The 15,440-nt window shown below is 48.2% G+C and overlaps 1 protein-coding gene across 4 annotated transcripts in view; it reads right to left on the reverse strand.

The window, feature by feature from the left end:
• The window catches only part of USP48 (ubiquitin specific peptidase 48), a 31,071-nt gene that overhangs the window by 11,438 nt on the left and 4,193 nt on the right, over window positions 1–15,440 (reverse strand). For all 4 annotated transcript variants that reach the window (XR_003945177.2, XR_001991577.3, XM_018920480.3 and 1 more), the window contains exons 5-15: window positions 15,257–15,381; window positions 14,629–14,737; window positions 13,313–13,446; window positions 13,061–13,143; window positions 12,386–12,565; window positions 9,688–9,813; window positions 6,813–6,962; window positions 4,273–4,473; window positions 2,902–3,016; window positions 2,656–2,786; window positions 1,286–1,357 (exon numbers count right to left, since the gene is read on the reverse strand). Coding sequence is in view for 2 of the 4 variants with exons in the window: in XM_018920480.3 (XP_018776025.1) it covers window positions 1,286–1,357; window positions 2,656–2,786; window positions 2,902–3,016; window positions 4,273–4,473; window positions 6,813–6,962; window positions 9,688–9,813; window positions 12,386–12,565; window positions 13,061–13,143; window positions 13,313–13,446; window positions 14,629–14,737; window positions 15,257–15,381 (1,426 nt within the window). In the remaining 2 variants the exon portion in view is untranslated. The remainder of the gene's footprint in view (window positions 1–1,285; window positions 1,358–2,655; window positions 2,787–2,901; window positions 3,017–4,272; window positions 4,474–6,812; window positions 6,963–9,687; window positions 9,814–12,385; window positions 12,566–13,060; window positions 13,144–13,312; window positions 13,447–14,628; window positions 14,738–15,256; window positions 15,382–15,440) is intronic.

A 15,440-nucleotide genomic window follows, 5' to 3' on the forward strand; every position in this document is an offset into this window, starting at 1 on the left:
TTTGGGCACGGACATCAAAGAGGGCTTAACTTGGTATCTGGAAAAAATTCCCTGGGATCAGGCAGGCAGCTACTGGAGAGCGAGGAAGTGCAGCAGGGATGCAAAGGGAGCTGAGAAGGGAACGCCCGGGTGGCATTCCTGGAGGCCAGCCAGCCCTCCCAGATCCAGCACAGCCTTTTCCAAAGCCTACCATGGAGGCAGGAACCTCCTCCACCACAAAATTAAGGCCGTAGGAAAAGACTACAGATTTGCTGATCCACTGCAGAGGGAGTTTTTCAAGGTGGAAAGCTTGTTTTCCATGAGTAATCAGAGGTTAACTCAAGACAACAAAACCTGCCCTGCCAGCAGCCCCCTTATTTAGTATTATTTATTCTGCTATGACCCCAAGTCACAGATCAACCAGCAATTTAACACCATACATTTTCCAAAGGCCTATTGGCCTATTTTTTTATCGTGTCTGGCTCCCTAAATGTTCCATCCCCACGCTCCTTGCTTTTATTGAGCAGCAGCAGCCTCGAGGCAAAGGGAAATGCAGTGTTCAAGGCACTGAGTAACAGCTCAAATCGTGACAAAGTGCTTAAACACTCTGCTTGAAAATGAGATTTCTCAAGCCTTACTCCAGGTTCTTGACTACCTCTGATGACAGGAGATTGTGTGGCTAATTTATGCCATTCTTCCTTCACTTTGAGGTAAGATGGAACCTCCCCACAAACTGATGCTTACAAGCAGGAGCTTAAGTAAAACTGGGTTTTATGGCTGGGAACACAAGCTTTATAGAGTGAGATTAAAATAACAGGGTAGCCAAGGATGCAGCTAATGAGGCATCACTTTCAAAACAACTGATGGGAGGTCAAACCCTTACGTAAACAGACACCAAAGCACAGCAGGTTGGGAAATCGATATCCAGGAGTGGTCCTGGCCCAGGGGCTGGCTGAGTGCTTCTGTTTTAATGTAAACCAGGATGTTGAACAGATATTCTCAGCTCCCACCTGCACTGATTTACATCACCTCTTCCTCTTCTACAGGTTCCAAATGGCTGCAGAGCTTTGGTGCTGCCCATGCAAGGATGGAAGCTCAGCATCTGACAGCTCTGCTGGCTGAGTCTTTACAGAGTCTGCCTGCAAGGAAAACTTTTGAGGCAAGAAACACCAGGAAAATGAGAATTGAGCACACTTGGGCAGTGACTCCTCAAGCTGGCCACAGCTGGAGCAAAGACTACAAGGTTAATGTGGGCAGCAGTGGGCAACAACAGAGATATTCAGCTCCATCCCCCGGAGAGACTCACCATGTGGGCAAACGATGTCTTCATTAAAATTTAACTCCTCTTCCTCCTCCCTCTTCTCTTCATTTGATTCATCTAATTAAAAAAAAAAATTAAAATACAAGAGGATTGCACAGAGTTCCTCTCCCAAGGAAAAAATTTTTACAGAGAAAGGAGCACGGTCGCCTTTCAAAGTACAGCAAACCCCCTCAGCCAAGGGAAAATTTGGAAGGAAATTTGTTATTCTCCGATGTCTTGGCCTGTGGGCAGGCGGGATTACAGCCCCCAGGTCACGTAGGAGGGCTTTGAAGTGCATGGAGCACAAGCCAGGCCTTTGTGAGATTACAAAGGATGCATTTGTTAGGGCTGGAACACCGCAGGGGTTCCCTGCTCCCAGACATCTCCGAGTTTAACCTAAACACAAGCCTAGGTAAGAGCAAAAGGAGCAGAATTCCTGGCAAAATTCCTGATCTAAACCAGATGCTGCCTGACAAACTGAGGGGGAGCCTGCCAGGGGGCTGACAAGCCCTACATCTACCTCTAAATTAGTTAAAGTCAAGCGTTGGCCACTGAATGGAGCATCATCAAGACAATGACGTGTCAGCAAGAGCCTCTAACGAGCTGCCTAACGAGCAACTTGGCTTGTGAGTAATTCAAATGCACTACTGGGAGTTGCAACCTGTTGTGAATCAAAGTCACCCCGAGGAACGATGAGTGGTAACTCTGAAATATCCTTTTCTCCATGAGTGCTCCTTATCAGGGGGGCTGAGGTGCCCTCCAGCCAAAGATCAATGCCCCGAGCCATCATTCCCACTTCCATTCCAAAAGCTTCTTGCCCAGCTCACAGAAGCTCAAGAAAATATAATTTTCAAACATTTAAAGAGCAATAGGCAAATAAAATCTCCATCTATTCTCATGATATGGGCACAGAATGGAGTGCAATTCATGATTTTTGTTCCCAGGCTGTGTTTTCCCGGTGCTGCTGCATCAGCTGTGCTGTTTTATCCCTCAACCTTCACAATAAACATCATCATCATCCCTTTCCCAAGGTAATTTTCACATTTCTTCCTTCCCTGTGCTCTCTCATTCAGAGGAAAGTGGATAAAAAGATCATGTGTCTGGGGTGGCAATTTCACACAGCTTTGTAAAACCACTTATCACCTCATCTCCCTCTCCAGCATGAAGATCACCCCGCAGTTTCAAGATTAGCAAAGAAAAAGTTCCTTAAATGAAGGCCTTTTTTCTTATTCAATTTATTATTCTTCCTTCCCTACTCATACAAGGGGAACAAAACAACTACAGAAACCTCTGACGTGTTTTATGTTAGGAGGGATAAGGCAGAGCTGGTGGCTCTGTACAGCAGCAGAAATAGGGAGGAAATCAGGAGTAAATACCTTTGTTTTGTGCATTTCCATTCATTTTTCCATTACTGTGCTCTGCATCTTCATCTTGCTCATTTAATTGCTCCAGAGCCAGCTGACGCCAGCTCCTCAAGGAGGCTTTTCCAACCCAAAACCCGTCGTTCCTGCAGGGAGACAACAGCATTGGTAGCCCAAAACCACAGCTATGGGGAAATCTTTAGGAAAAAGCTGTTTAAGCACTTCTAAAAAGCATCTTTGACAGCATTTGGGACTTCATACCCCTTGACTGTCATCTTCAGCAGGTTGGTGACGGTTTTGTAGTCCTCGTTCAGCTGGTTCTTCAGCCTCAGGATCCGACACCTTTCCACCACACAATCCTTGCAAAGTGCTTTGACTGGGTGGGAGGGGAAAGAAAAACAGGTTTTTACATTATTAATTGCATGATTTATTGCACAGGTCGTTTCCTGTTGGTTTGAAGGCCCTCAGACAGGTGTGTACCAACCATCCTGCCTCAGGATGGGCGATTTCATGTGTAAATGAGGAAATCCTGGGGGTTACAGCCACATCACGCCATGTTTGAAGCTTAAAGAAGCATAAAATACTTCAAATGAGCTGTGATCTGTTCCACTGCTTCACAGATCTGCTCTCACAGCCCCTGGTATCCACTGCCTGCAGTCACAGGGAGCCAGGGCAGCCCAGCACCCAGCCACGGGAGGAGGAGGAAATGCCAGGAAAACAAACACCTGAATTGTGGCACTTTGACAGTTCAACCCAGAAAATCCACCCTCCTGCAAGGCTGCCCTGCACCAAGGGAGTGGAAATCCTTTAGCTGGGTGTGTGCTTAGATCTGCATCCTGGAGAGAGAGGAGAAGGGAAGCAGCGTGTCCATCCATCCTTTTATCCATCCCTCCCTCCCTGCCAGCCATACTCAATCCACAACCCTTCAGGCAATCTTCCACTTGACTAATAAACCTTGCCCTGTTTTTCCCCACAAAGGCTGCCTGCGTCACAAGCAGTTTCTTCCCTACAAGCTCCCAGTAGGAGCTGAGCTAATTTGGTCTCAGTGGGAGTTACTGAGCAACTTCCTAAAAGGAATGAAACCTGGGGCTTGATGAGGGGATGTCCAAAGCCTGGAGGGGCTGGGCTGACCCTGAAAAGCAGAATGTGTGGTAGATGCAGGAGCAGGCTAACAGGTAAGTGCTTCCTTGGATGACGTGACAGACAGGAAGGGATATTTTTGGCCTAATACTCCATAAACCCCAGCCCACACAGGAGCTGTGAGTGCTCAGAAAATAATTGTCAAGAGTTTGGAGTGTTGCATGTGCAAGTTTTATTTTCTAGAATCGCCTTCAAACCTTCCAAGTATTATGTTTCCTAAGCCAAGTGCCCCATTCCTCCACAGCAATTCCTCCAGGAACAGCCTTTCCCTGAGCAGAGCCCAGGCCCAAAGCGGACCCTGTGATCACCCTAAATGGGTTTGGGAAATGGTAACAGAATTAAGTGGTATTTAAAAAATCCCCTGGAAATAAGGCAGCACTAAAGCCATGCACTGAAATCAAGTTAGGATGATGAAGGATGGCTCAAAACAGGGCTGGGACCAGAACAAGGCTCCAAAGCACATGGCAGCAGGTGACTGGGGGAGGATGTTACCGTTGAGCCGGGGCCCTCCTCCGTAGCGCCGGTAGAAGAAATCGGCCACGTATTCTGATATCCTCTTCATCAGGGATATTTTATCAGGATGGAGTTTGCCATGGGAGCACAGGCAGGCTGTGTTATCAATAGGTTTGGGAGGAGTGGACTCATCCAGCCACTTCTGAAGCCATTCCAGAGAGATGAAGTCGTAAGGGGAACCTGGAAGGGGAGAAAACACAAAGAGAAACAAGACCATACATGTCAGCTCCAACACCAGGTGGTATTTTATTATTACTCTTAAAATTTAACAGGCAATCACTGTGGATTAAATCTCTGAGGTACAAGTTTTCAAAGGTCTGATGCAGCTACTCCCACCCCATTCTGATCTCAGTGTCACAGATTTGGAAGACAGGAGCTTCGTGAGATTAAGATGTGCAAATCATTTTGGATTCAGCAATCAATATGCAACAGCTCCAAGGAGGAATGGGAGTGCTTTCAAACCTTTTGGGGATTACTGGAGAGCAGTCGAGGAAAGGGGAAGGTTTTCCTATCATCCATCAAGGGACTGATATAATATTTAAATCATGATCATACATTACAGACTTTTTCTACAACAGAGACAGTTCACTGGGGTAATTTGAAAATTAAAGGCAACAACAGCAGAGATGAAATCAGTGCTCCCCCTGTCCTTTCAGCACACAAATTTTCAGGGTCTCTTACAATTTCAGGTGAGAAAATTCTAAAATTTACAGTGCAAATGGAAACTTGCTCAGTTTTTTTGCTGAAGCAGTGCAGCAGGTTTGCCCTTGTTTGCTGAAAAAGAAATACAAAGCCGAGGTTCAAAACCAGGTCAGTGCTTGTATGAGCAGGTTGGGGTGAAACCCCTGTATCTCAATACTGAGGCACAGTTTCACTACACAACTCTTCAGTGGATGACTGGGAATTTAGGAAGAAATTGGGAAGAATTCAAACCCATTCTGTGCTGCCCACCAGGGCAGCTCTGAAACCGTGGGGAAACACACCCGTTGGTGACATTTATAACTGAGCAAAAATCCTTTACATTTCCTAGGAGGGAGCAACAGAGAAGCAAGAGGAAAATACAGAAGACAGGAAAACACTGTGTCTCCAGCTTGCACTGGAGCTCTGTGAAGCCTCTTTTCCTCACAGCCTCAATCCACGGTGTTTTCATCTTACGCAATGCCCGCCGCAGCCGTGACCTCCAGAGAATTGCATCGCTGTCAGAACCGGTTTGCTAGTTTGGGATGAAACTGCCTCCCCCAGAAAGGAGGGTTTTCTGGGGCAGGCTCCACAAAGCTGGCAGAAAACGTGTCTGCACAGCTGCAGAGAGAGCCCCAAGCTCCACAGAGATAGGACCTGGAGCAGTGCTGGAATGACGCTGCCTCCAGCTGTGCTGGAAGTGCTGTGCCCATGATGTGCCAGCAGCAGGCAGAGGGTGCCTCAGGGCAAAGTTTCAGGTCCTGTCATCTCTAAATTGGGGCAGAAGAGCTTCACCTGCACTTGTAAAAGTCATATTTTTTGAGATTTATTCCTCTGTTACATCAGAACTGCCGAGAGCAAACTCTTTTGTTCCTGCTGAGGAAAACCACACTGGAACTGTGCTGCTGCTCCTTTTCATGGGTGACTCAGGGCAGGTTCAGCCCTCCAGCACAACTCTGATCTTACAGTGACATCTGAGTGCTGCTCAGGCTCACAAGGAGTTGTGACACCTTCCTGCTCCAGAGTTAAGCACTTGCATTCCCAAACTGGAGAGGCAAATGTTTATAGGAACAGGAGTTGCTGTTGGGCTACTCCAATCTCATGGTGGACTCTGAGCATCCAATAACAAAAGATGAACAGTGAATTCTCTTACAGGCCACACAATTACACCCACTTTTAAGTCTTCAATTGTAATTATTCTGCAGTTTTTAGGAGATGCACATAGTGAAGACAAATTCCTTGGGCTGGATGGAAAGAGCAAGTTTTGTGGGAGATGGGTGAGAAAAACAAGGTGGGAAATAAAACTCAGTGTGCTGAGGTAACAAGACACAAGGAGGAGAAAAAGCTTAACCCCAGTCTCCCTATAAAACTGAGACATGGAGCAGTGAAGCACTGGCAGGGATGGATCCAGTAATTTTCTGCTGGAGGTCAGGCATTCTCTTGGCCTGTTACCTGCTGATGAATCGGGCTCACCAGCTCCCAAACCTGCTGTGAGCTGGCAATTTGGGAGCAGGCAGTTATTCCGCCTCGATGATCCTAACGAGCTGAGCTGCTCACCAGGCAGAAGAAAAGAGTCACAAAGCATGAGGCTGACGGATGGGGAAGGAGCAGGAGGGAATTAGCGATGCCAGAGGCCATGAGAATGAGCAAAGAAAGGAGAAAAATAGGTTAAGGCAGGAAAAGAAGCAAGGGAAAACAAATGTAAGCATGCATGAAGCTCTCCCCTTGCACAGAGCTGCGGGAATGCCTTCCAGCAAGGCCACAGGAGTTGGGAGTTAGTCACAAATCATTCCTAAGCTTAACAGCTCTACTAAAGCAATACTCCACAATGTCTTACAGACCAGCTTCGGCGGGTAACCTTTGGTAGAGCTCCTTCACCTCTTCGTGCTTGATCTTGCCTCTGGCCACGCTCTGTTTGCGCATCTCGGCCATTTCGTTGCACCACTCCTCAAACTTGCAGTTATCCCGCTCTACCAGCTCCTGCAGAAAAGCTGGGAAAGAAAAAAAAAAACAGGAATTGAAGGGAAAATGCCAGCTATGTTAATTACCATGGGTTATCTGGGGACAACAAACCTAAAAATTCCCTCCCTCTGCCTTGCTGGGCGAGGTCTTTCCCCAAGCCAAGCACGTGGACGTTGCCCTCTCTGATACTGACGGTTACAAATTATTAAATGCAAAGTTTTGCACCCAAGAAAATAATTTACTTGGGGTTGGTTGTATATGTTAAGCGCAGCTCCTTTGTCCTTCCTCATCATTCCCAGAGGGAAACAAAAGCTTTTCACCCTCTGCATACACCCAAAGCCTGCCACAACCTGTGATCCAGCATGCTGCAAACCCAAGGGCAAAGAGCCCTCAGGAGATGGGAGATTAGCCAGGGCAGATCAACAGAAAGGTGAAGGAAATGGGGATTTTTGCTGCCACTGATGGAAAAACCCCAAACAAACTAAACCTCAGCAGGGAAAAAAGAAGATAAACCACTTCCCTCGGAGGGCTGGTGCAAGGGAGCAGTGGGGGAAACTCTGCTTATCTGAGGCCTTTTCCTATTTAGAATTATTCTGAAGAGCTAAAATAGCTGCAAAAAGGTTAATTCTTGACCAAAAAAATCCACCTTGGGAGAATATCCAATATTACAAAATAACCAGCCTGACCTCCTTGAGATCAGAGCCAAGTTACATCTCTCCACTGTCCCGGAAAAGCCGTTTTTTAACAGCATCAAAGCAAAATGCCTCAAATTTACAGTTCCATGAAACCTCCCCACAACCACAGAGCTCGACTGCTGCCCTTCACTCCCTGTTCCCTGGCAGGATTCCACGGGAAACAAAGGCAACCGCGGGGCTATGCAGGAATTTGGAGCTGGGTGGGGAGGTTTTTGTTGAGTTATTGTTTTGGGCAGAGGGGTAGGAGGAAAGGGAGAGCAAGAAAGCTCAGGAAACAGGCTGAAAATACAGACCCAGGCAGGAATTAGTGCTAATTCCTGAAGTTTTATGTCTTGGAGGGTGTGCTTTAAACAAGGGGGCCTTGGGAAAGGTTTGGGGTGTTATTAGAGGGGAATAAGGTGTATGATTTACCCCCTCTGCAGAGACCCAAAGGGACTTGCCACCTCTGCTGTCCCCACTCCACAGAAAATGAGGGAAGGGGGAACACACCTCAGCACCAGGGGCCTAATTAGTATTTCTAATCAAGGAGCAGCCTAACAGGAAACATGAAACCCACAGGCAAAACCCACAGGGAGTTCTGGCACCCCCATAATTCTAAAGCACAACACGAAGGCACTTGGCCCAAATTCCCACTGGGGGCTCAGAGCCTCTTTATTTTCATGCCATTTATTCCTGATGTGGCAAAGCTGAAGCAGTCACAGAGGGAACCTGACATCTATCAGGATTATTCACCTCCTCGTGCGTTGCTGATGACATTTAACCACACTGCTCTCCTGCACCTTTGGGATCCAAGCAGGATGGCAGTGCTGAATCCCAGAGGGATGATCTCCTCCTGACCCCTTCCCAGCTTGACCAGCTGGGTAACAAAACAATGTCTGAGTGGGCACATGGGAGGGATTGGCAGTTTAATGGTAATTAAGTGCTGGGAAAACTCAGGGGCTTCACTGCTCAAGACACCAAGATGCCAGACAGCACCTTTAGGGCTCATGGCAAACAGTCAAAAATCATGGAATCCTGGAATGGGTTGGGAGGGACCTTGAAGATCATTTTTTTCACCCAGGGACACCTCCCACTATCCCCAGCTGCTTCAAGCCCCATCCAGCCTGGCCTTGGACACTGCCAGGGATCCAGGGGCAGCCACAGCTTCTCTGGGCACCCTGTGCCAGGGCCTCACCACCCTCACAGCCATGAATTCCTTCCCAATATCCCATCTGACCCTGCCCTCTGGCAGTGGGAAGCCATTCCCTCTTGTCCTGGCACTCCATCTCTTGCCCCAGTTCCCTCTCCAGCTCTCCTGGAGCTCCTTTAGGCACCAGAAGGGGCTCTAACATCTCCCTGGAGCCTTCTCCAGCTCTCCCAGCCTGGAACCACAGCAGAGGGGCTCCAGGAACTTCCTAGCCCTAAATGGGTCTTCAAGCAAAATTCTGCCTCCTGGCCCACCTGGAGTGTTGCAGGGACTCACCTGGCACCTGGACTGTGAGGGATGGACTAGCAGGACCCCAGGACTCACCTGGCACGTGGACAGTGAGGGATGAACAAGCAGGACTCACCTGGACAGTGAGGGATGGATGAGCAGCACCCCAGGACTCACCTGGCACCTAGACAGTGCCAGGGATGGAAGAGCAGGATCCCTGGGCACTCACCTGGCACCTGCACTGTGGGGGATGGCTGAGCAGGATCCCAGGACTAACCTGGACAGCAAAGGATGGCTGAACAGGATCCTCAGGGACTCACCTGGCACGTGAGGGATGGATGAGCAGGACCCCAGGACTCACCTGGCACCTGGATAGTGAAGGGTGGAAAAGCAGGACCCCAGGACTCACCTGGCACGTGGACAGTGAGGGATGAACAAGCAGCACGCCAGGACTCACCTGGACAGTGATGGATGGATGAGCAGCACCCCAGGACTCACCTGGCACCTAGACAGTGCCAGGGATGGAAGAGCAGGATCCCTGGGTACTCACCTGGCACCTGCACTGTGGGGGATGGCTGAGCAGGATCCCAGGACTAACCTGGCACCTGGACAGTGAGGGATGGCTGAGCAGCACCCCGGACTCACCTGGCACCTGCACAGTGAGGGATTTCTCGCGGGCCTGCAGCCTGTACACCAGCATGTAGGCGTTGCGGGAGCAGTGCGTGCCCTTCCCGCACTTGGGCTTACGGGTCTGGGATTTCGATGGCTCTGCTGTGGGAACAAAAGGCACAAGCTCAGCAACACACCAGCTCCTTCCCTGGTCCTCCATTAACGGGATGAGTTTGCCACCCAGCCAGCTTCCCTGTGCCAGGCCTCTGTGCCAAGCACTGGGCTTGGCACGGCTCAAAATTGTATCCCAAAGAAAGGCTGGAGAGATTTGGGGCTTTCTGGGTAAATCAAAGGGACTAAATTTAGGAGCCTGTTCTGAACCTCCCTTCTCAAGAGCCTTTCTTCTCTCCCCAGTGGAACTTCTCTGAGCCAAAAGCCACTCTTGGAAAAACAACCTTTCTCCCTTTTGCCTCTTGTTCTGCTGTCCTGACTCCAAAGAAAAGAGTCAAATCCTCAGGGAAGAAAATCGTATTTACAGGTGATGGTGGATATGAAAAAACACAGCAAAGCTTTTAGGAAGCCAAGAGCCATGGAAAGGGTTGTTTTTGAGCAGCTGCTGGGGGATGTAAAGTTGTGTTGCAAGAGCTGCTGTTTCCAGATGGATTCTCAGGCAAGGAAAACACTTATCTACAGCTGCAGCTTCAAAAATCAAACCATTTAAAAGAAACAAAATAATTAAAGGAACAACGTTCCATAAATTGAACTCTAAGTGGGCCATTGAATTATTAAGTTTCTTTTCCCCCAAATTCTGAAAAAAATCATGTGCCTTTCCCTCCACACCACCCAGGGGACTTCCCAGACTCTATTTATTTGCATTTTATCCAAGAATTTTCGGAATTGTACCCATCTGCATGGCCAAGACTCTCCCCCCCACAGACCTTCAGTTTATGTTACTGACCTTCTCCTGCTGTTACATGCATTTGTAACAAAGAAAGGCCTCAGTTTTGCCTGGAACAGGCAAATTACATAAAAACTTGATACAAATATTGAGCTCCCAGCTTAAAGAGGCTCCTAAACACACTTTACTTCTATTCTATAAACAGCCTTGAATTGAAATACGAGAAATAAAAACATTTACTTGCAGTTAAGCATGAAACTTTATAAAATTGAGGTCAAAGCAGTTTACTTGCATCTCATTTGTTGCACTGGGTGAGTGGGGAGGGTAAAAACAAAGGCTGAGGTGCCCTGGGCGCCGTTCAGGGCTCAGTTTCCTTGTGCACCACTAGATGTCCGGCCAGCTCCAGCCTGGGCCGGCAGTGAGCGGAGGAAGGAATGTCCCCATTCCAAGGGGAATGGGACAGAGTGGTGGCACAGGCAGGATCATGGACTCACAAAGGCTGGAAAAGCCCTCCAAGATGATCAAAGCCAACCATTAACCCAGCAGTGCCAGGCCTGCTGCTAACCCATGTCCCCAGGTGCCATGTTCACACACTTTTTGAACACCTCTGGGAATGGTGACTCTACCACTGCCCTCCACAGCCTCCTCCAATGCCTGACTACATCTTCCATGAAGGATTTTTCCCAATGTCCAACCTAAATCTCCTCTGGCACAGCCTGAGGCCATTCCCTCTCCTCCTGTCCCTGTTCCATGGGAGCAGAGCCTGACTCCCCCTCCCCGGCTGTCCCCTCCTGTCAGGAGCTGTGAAGAGCCAGAAGGGCCCCCCTGAGCCTCCTTTTCTCCAGGCTGAGCCCCTTTCCAGCTCCCTCAGCTGCTCCTCAGAAGTTCTCCAGACTCTTTTCCTGGTGCTCCAGACCCTTCCTCAGCTCCACTGCCCATCTCTGGACACATTCCAGCACCTCAAGAAGCACCGTGCAGGTGAGAACAAGGAAATGGGAGAAGGCTGATGCTCCACTGCACCAAACCAAGGAAGCACTTAAATCTGAAGGCTTTTTTTCTCTAAAGATGCCTTAAAGAAAAACGACATTCCATAAATTCTAATCACAGCAAAGCATCCTGGTGGCTAACAATTCCTGGGAATGGATTGCTTGCACTGCAAGTGAATTTCTTCATAATTTCCCTGGCTTTCCCTGCTGTGAGCACCTGCACTAGAGAACACTGAGCCACTACAAAACCATTTCAACTCCAAACGAGCTGTTCTTATTTATTGACTGCAGAGTAAGAAATTCACATCATCAGCCCAAGCTTTCCAAGAAATCTCCAGAAATCCAGTCCAGGAACACGGTGATATGGGCAGCATGCAACGAGCCAGTAAAACAGAAAAGCACCAAGGAAAAAAGCTCAGAGTAGAGAGGCAGTTTTAGCTTCCAAGTTGTTATTTGGATCAAAACCTTTTTTACTGCCTCCAAGTAAAACACCTCAGTGGAAATAGAATCATAATGTGTTAAGGAAACTGAAAGCATTCTCCTTATCTGTTCCAAGGAAATGGCACCCGCCTGTTGCTCCCTGATAGGAACCCGCTGCCCGTGTTATCAGCGTCTTATCTGCCATGTGGCAGCCAAAGAAATACTAGAGCAGCTGATCACGAGGTGTAAACACTCACACGGGGCTGAAACGAAGCAAATGTGGCTGCAATCACCAGGATTGCTGTTTCCCACGATCCTCCGAGCCGTGACAGCCCGTTCTGGCGAGGAGCAGCAGGCTGCATCTGGGGACGCCCGTGCTTGTGGTAGAAAGAGTTAGTTTAAAAGGGCACTCACAACTGAAAGGTTTTACCTAGATCTTCCTCAATGCCCAGCTGCAGTTTCTTCCCCTCCATCTTCTCGATGTCCTCATCGTTGAACTTGTACCACTCGCCTGTCTGCGGGTCCTTCACGTGGGCGATGTAGTGCCCGGAGTAGGCACTTACTCCACGGTGTATGAGCACAGCACTCAGCTCGTACACGTACACCCCGTCTGCAAGGCAAGCAGCACTTACACACAGCTCTGCAGCCAACAGCACTCATCCTTCCTGTCCCAGAACCTCGTGTTTTCACCAGGAAGCAAAGCCTGCACTTGAACTCACAGTGTTGTGAGGGTTGTGGCTCAATAACAAGGGTATTGCTTGAAATATGGGCTTCAAACAACAGAATTCTGGACAGAATTTTCAATCTAAAAAGGGATTCAGAGGAATCACAGAATCCCATAATGGCTTGGGTTGGAAGGGATTTTAAAGCTCATCTTGTTCCACCTCTCTGCCACAGGCAGGGACATTTTCCACTATCCCAGGCTGCTCCAAGCCCTGTCCAACCTGGCCTTGCACACTGCCAGGGATCCAAGGGACAGCCAAAGCTGCTCTGAGCATCATGTGCATCATCACCCTCACAGGGAGGAATTTCCTCCTAAACAGAATTAGAGGAGATCTGCCAAGAGGCAATGGGCAAAGATAACAAAAAACTGCCCCAAACTCACTTTTTTGCTCCATGAAAGGCTCCATGTCCAGCAGCTCTGAGAAGCCAATATAAGTGTTCAGCTTCTTCTTGTGGCCAGTTTGTCTGTGCAGAGGCAAAGCTGTGGCTCAGGGCACAGCAACAACAGCTCCCACCCCAAAACACCTCCCTTGAACTCCCCTGAGCACCCCTTGAGAGGCTCAGACACCTCAAATTAAAGCAGGAAGAGGAGGGTAGTGACTTCCCCAAGAGCTTCCAGGGTGTTCCCACTCACCTGTCAAACACAAAGCGCATGAGCTGCAGGTTGAGGGTGCAGGGCAGGCTGAGCAGCCGGATCTTCCTCGTGGCGTTTTGCTTGCTCTGACAAGTCTCACAAAAGTAACGATTGTCCCCTTCTAATTTTTCCTCCTGAGTGTGGAGAGGCAGAGGGAAAGGTCTTGAGAACATGTCAGCACTGAAAAGTCAATTGAGCTACTCAACAGCTGGAGAATGAGAAGCACCAAAGTTATTTTAACTATTTAAGTCTCTTCTCAGCCGCTGCCCAAATTTTTCTGAGTTAAAGACACACTAATGATTTACAGCACGGCCATAGTAAGCTGCTCTCACTTTAAGGCAAACTTTAGACTGAATCAAGCCCCATTCCAAGTTCTCAGGTCTCTTGCTCCTCGCTTGACTGAGCTGGTTTATACCAAAGAAAATAATTAAATCACCCCTTTTATGAGTTCACATGGACCCAGTTAATGTAAAGCCACTTTTTAGCCTGGAAACTACAACCCTCTGCTCAGCCACCCTAAATCACCCTGCAGGAGTCACTCACTGCCTAAGCAGATCCAAGGGCAGGGTTAGGCCAGAGGAAAATTCCAACCCCCCTAAAAACGTCACAGGGTTGTTTTGTGTGAAGGAGGAGCAGACAAATGTCAAGTTCTCCAATTCAGGAATTCAATCTGTGCACCCAAACCAGTTTCTTTTCATAGCAGACCTTCCAGGCAGAGCAACTGGTTTGCTGAGTGCACCAGCAAGCAAACAAGCAGCTCAAGGAAGGGGTTCAGGTCAGTTCTGTCCTAAATAGCTGGAGTGGAATCCACACCTTAGTGTGCCAGAGCTGAACTTCATATCCAGACAAATTTTCAAGCTGAATTGAGGGCACTTGCAGCTGTTCCTGCAGCTATTCCCAGCACTCCCTGGTACTTCTGAGAGCACATTTTTCAGCAGGGAATGTCTCCTGTTGCTATGCAGATGAGCACTGACACAGAAAACATGGAAAGCAGCCGTTCTCCCAGGGCTATCCGTGACAAAGCAGGCAGGGACTTTTCCCTAACTTTCCTGGCAAAGTATTTTAACTAAAAATGCAACTTTCAAGTGCTTTTTAAAGCTGTAACAGGAGCATGTGATATCACGGAGCTATTCCTTGCTCCAATGCCTCAATCCTCATTTTTTGGGTCTGCAGAAAAAAACATTTTCACTTGGATGCATCTCCCTGAGCCAAGTCAGTGGCTTCACTCCGACACTGACCTCGAAGGCTGTGAATTGGAGGAAGGAACTGAAATTCCTTGCTAAAAATAGCAGGACTCCAACCCCACAAGCTCATACCTTGAGGAATTCTGTTATGCAGTCTGTCAACTGCTTGTGTCCTTGGATGTTTAACTCCAGCTCGTAAAATTTAGACACCAGTTTAGATTCTCTGCCACACTGGTTGCAGCTGGGATGGGAAAGAAGACAAAAGTATATCTGAGGACAGGTCAGGGCTCACACATCTAAAACCAGGAGAAAAGCTGAAGCCAGGGCTAAGGAGAGTCACACCTCCACACCATACAAATTCCAGGAGAAGGTTTAAACAGCTTAACAGCCCCTACCAGGACCTGTCACAACTTGCATGTACCATTTTACGTTATTTTTAAGGTGAAATTCCCAGCTCTGAGAACACAGGAATGAAAATACAACACCCAGGATGCTGTTTTCTGGCTGCAGGACCTGCCACTCCATTAACTCCCTTGCAGGTTTAGTTGGTAAATTCTCGTTAAAGGAGTAAAAGCAGCTGGAGAACTGTCACAGCAACACCACACACAGGAACAGGAAAGGAAAAGGTAAATATTTCCCAGAAAGTGTTTCTGCTGGAGCTTAACTGCCTGCTCTAGTTGCTAGGGGGGATCTTCCCCTCCTAAATCCTTCTAAAAATTTAAATATTTACAGAAAGGGTCTTCCAAAAATTATTACTTACACTGTGACATAGGCATACTCTCCACAGAACTGCTTTTGCACAATGTTCCGGACATCTGGGTTTTTCTGTTTGGACAAAGTATCTTCCAGCAGGGACATGAACAGCTTGGAAAACTCCTGGGCATCCTGAAAGAGAAAACCAAGTTCATTAACAACCCACCACAGCACAATCCCAACCCTGTCAC

This window comes from Serinus canaria, chromosome 21, assembly GCF_022539315.1.
Source record: "Serinus canaria isolate serCan28SL12 chromosome 21, serCan2020, whole genome shotgun sequence".
Classification (NCBI taxonomy): Eukaryota; Metazoa; Chordata; class Aves; order Passeriformes; family Fringillidae; genus Serinus; species Serinus canaria.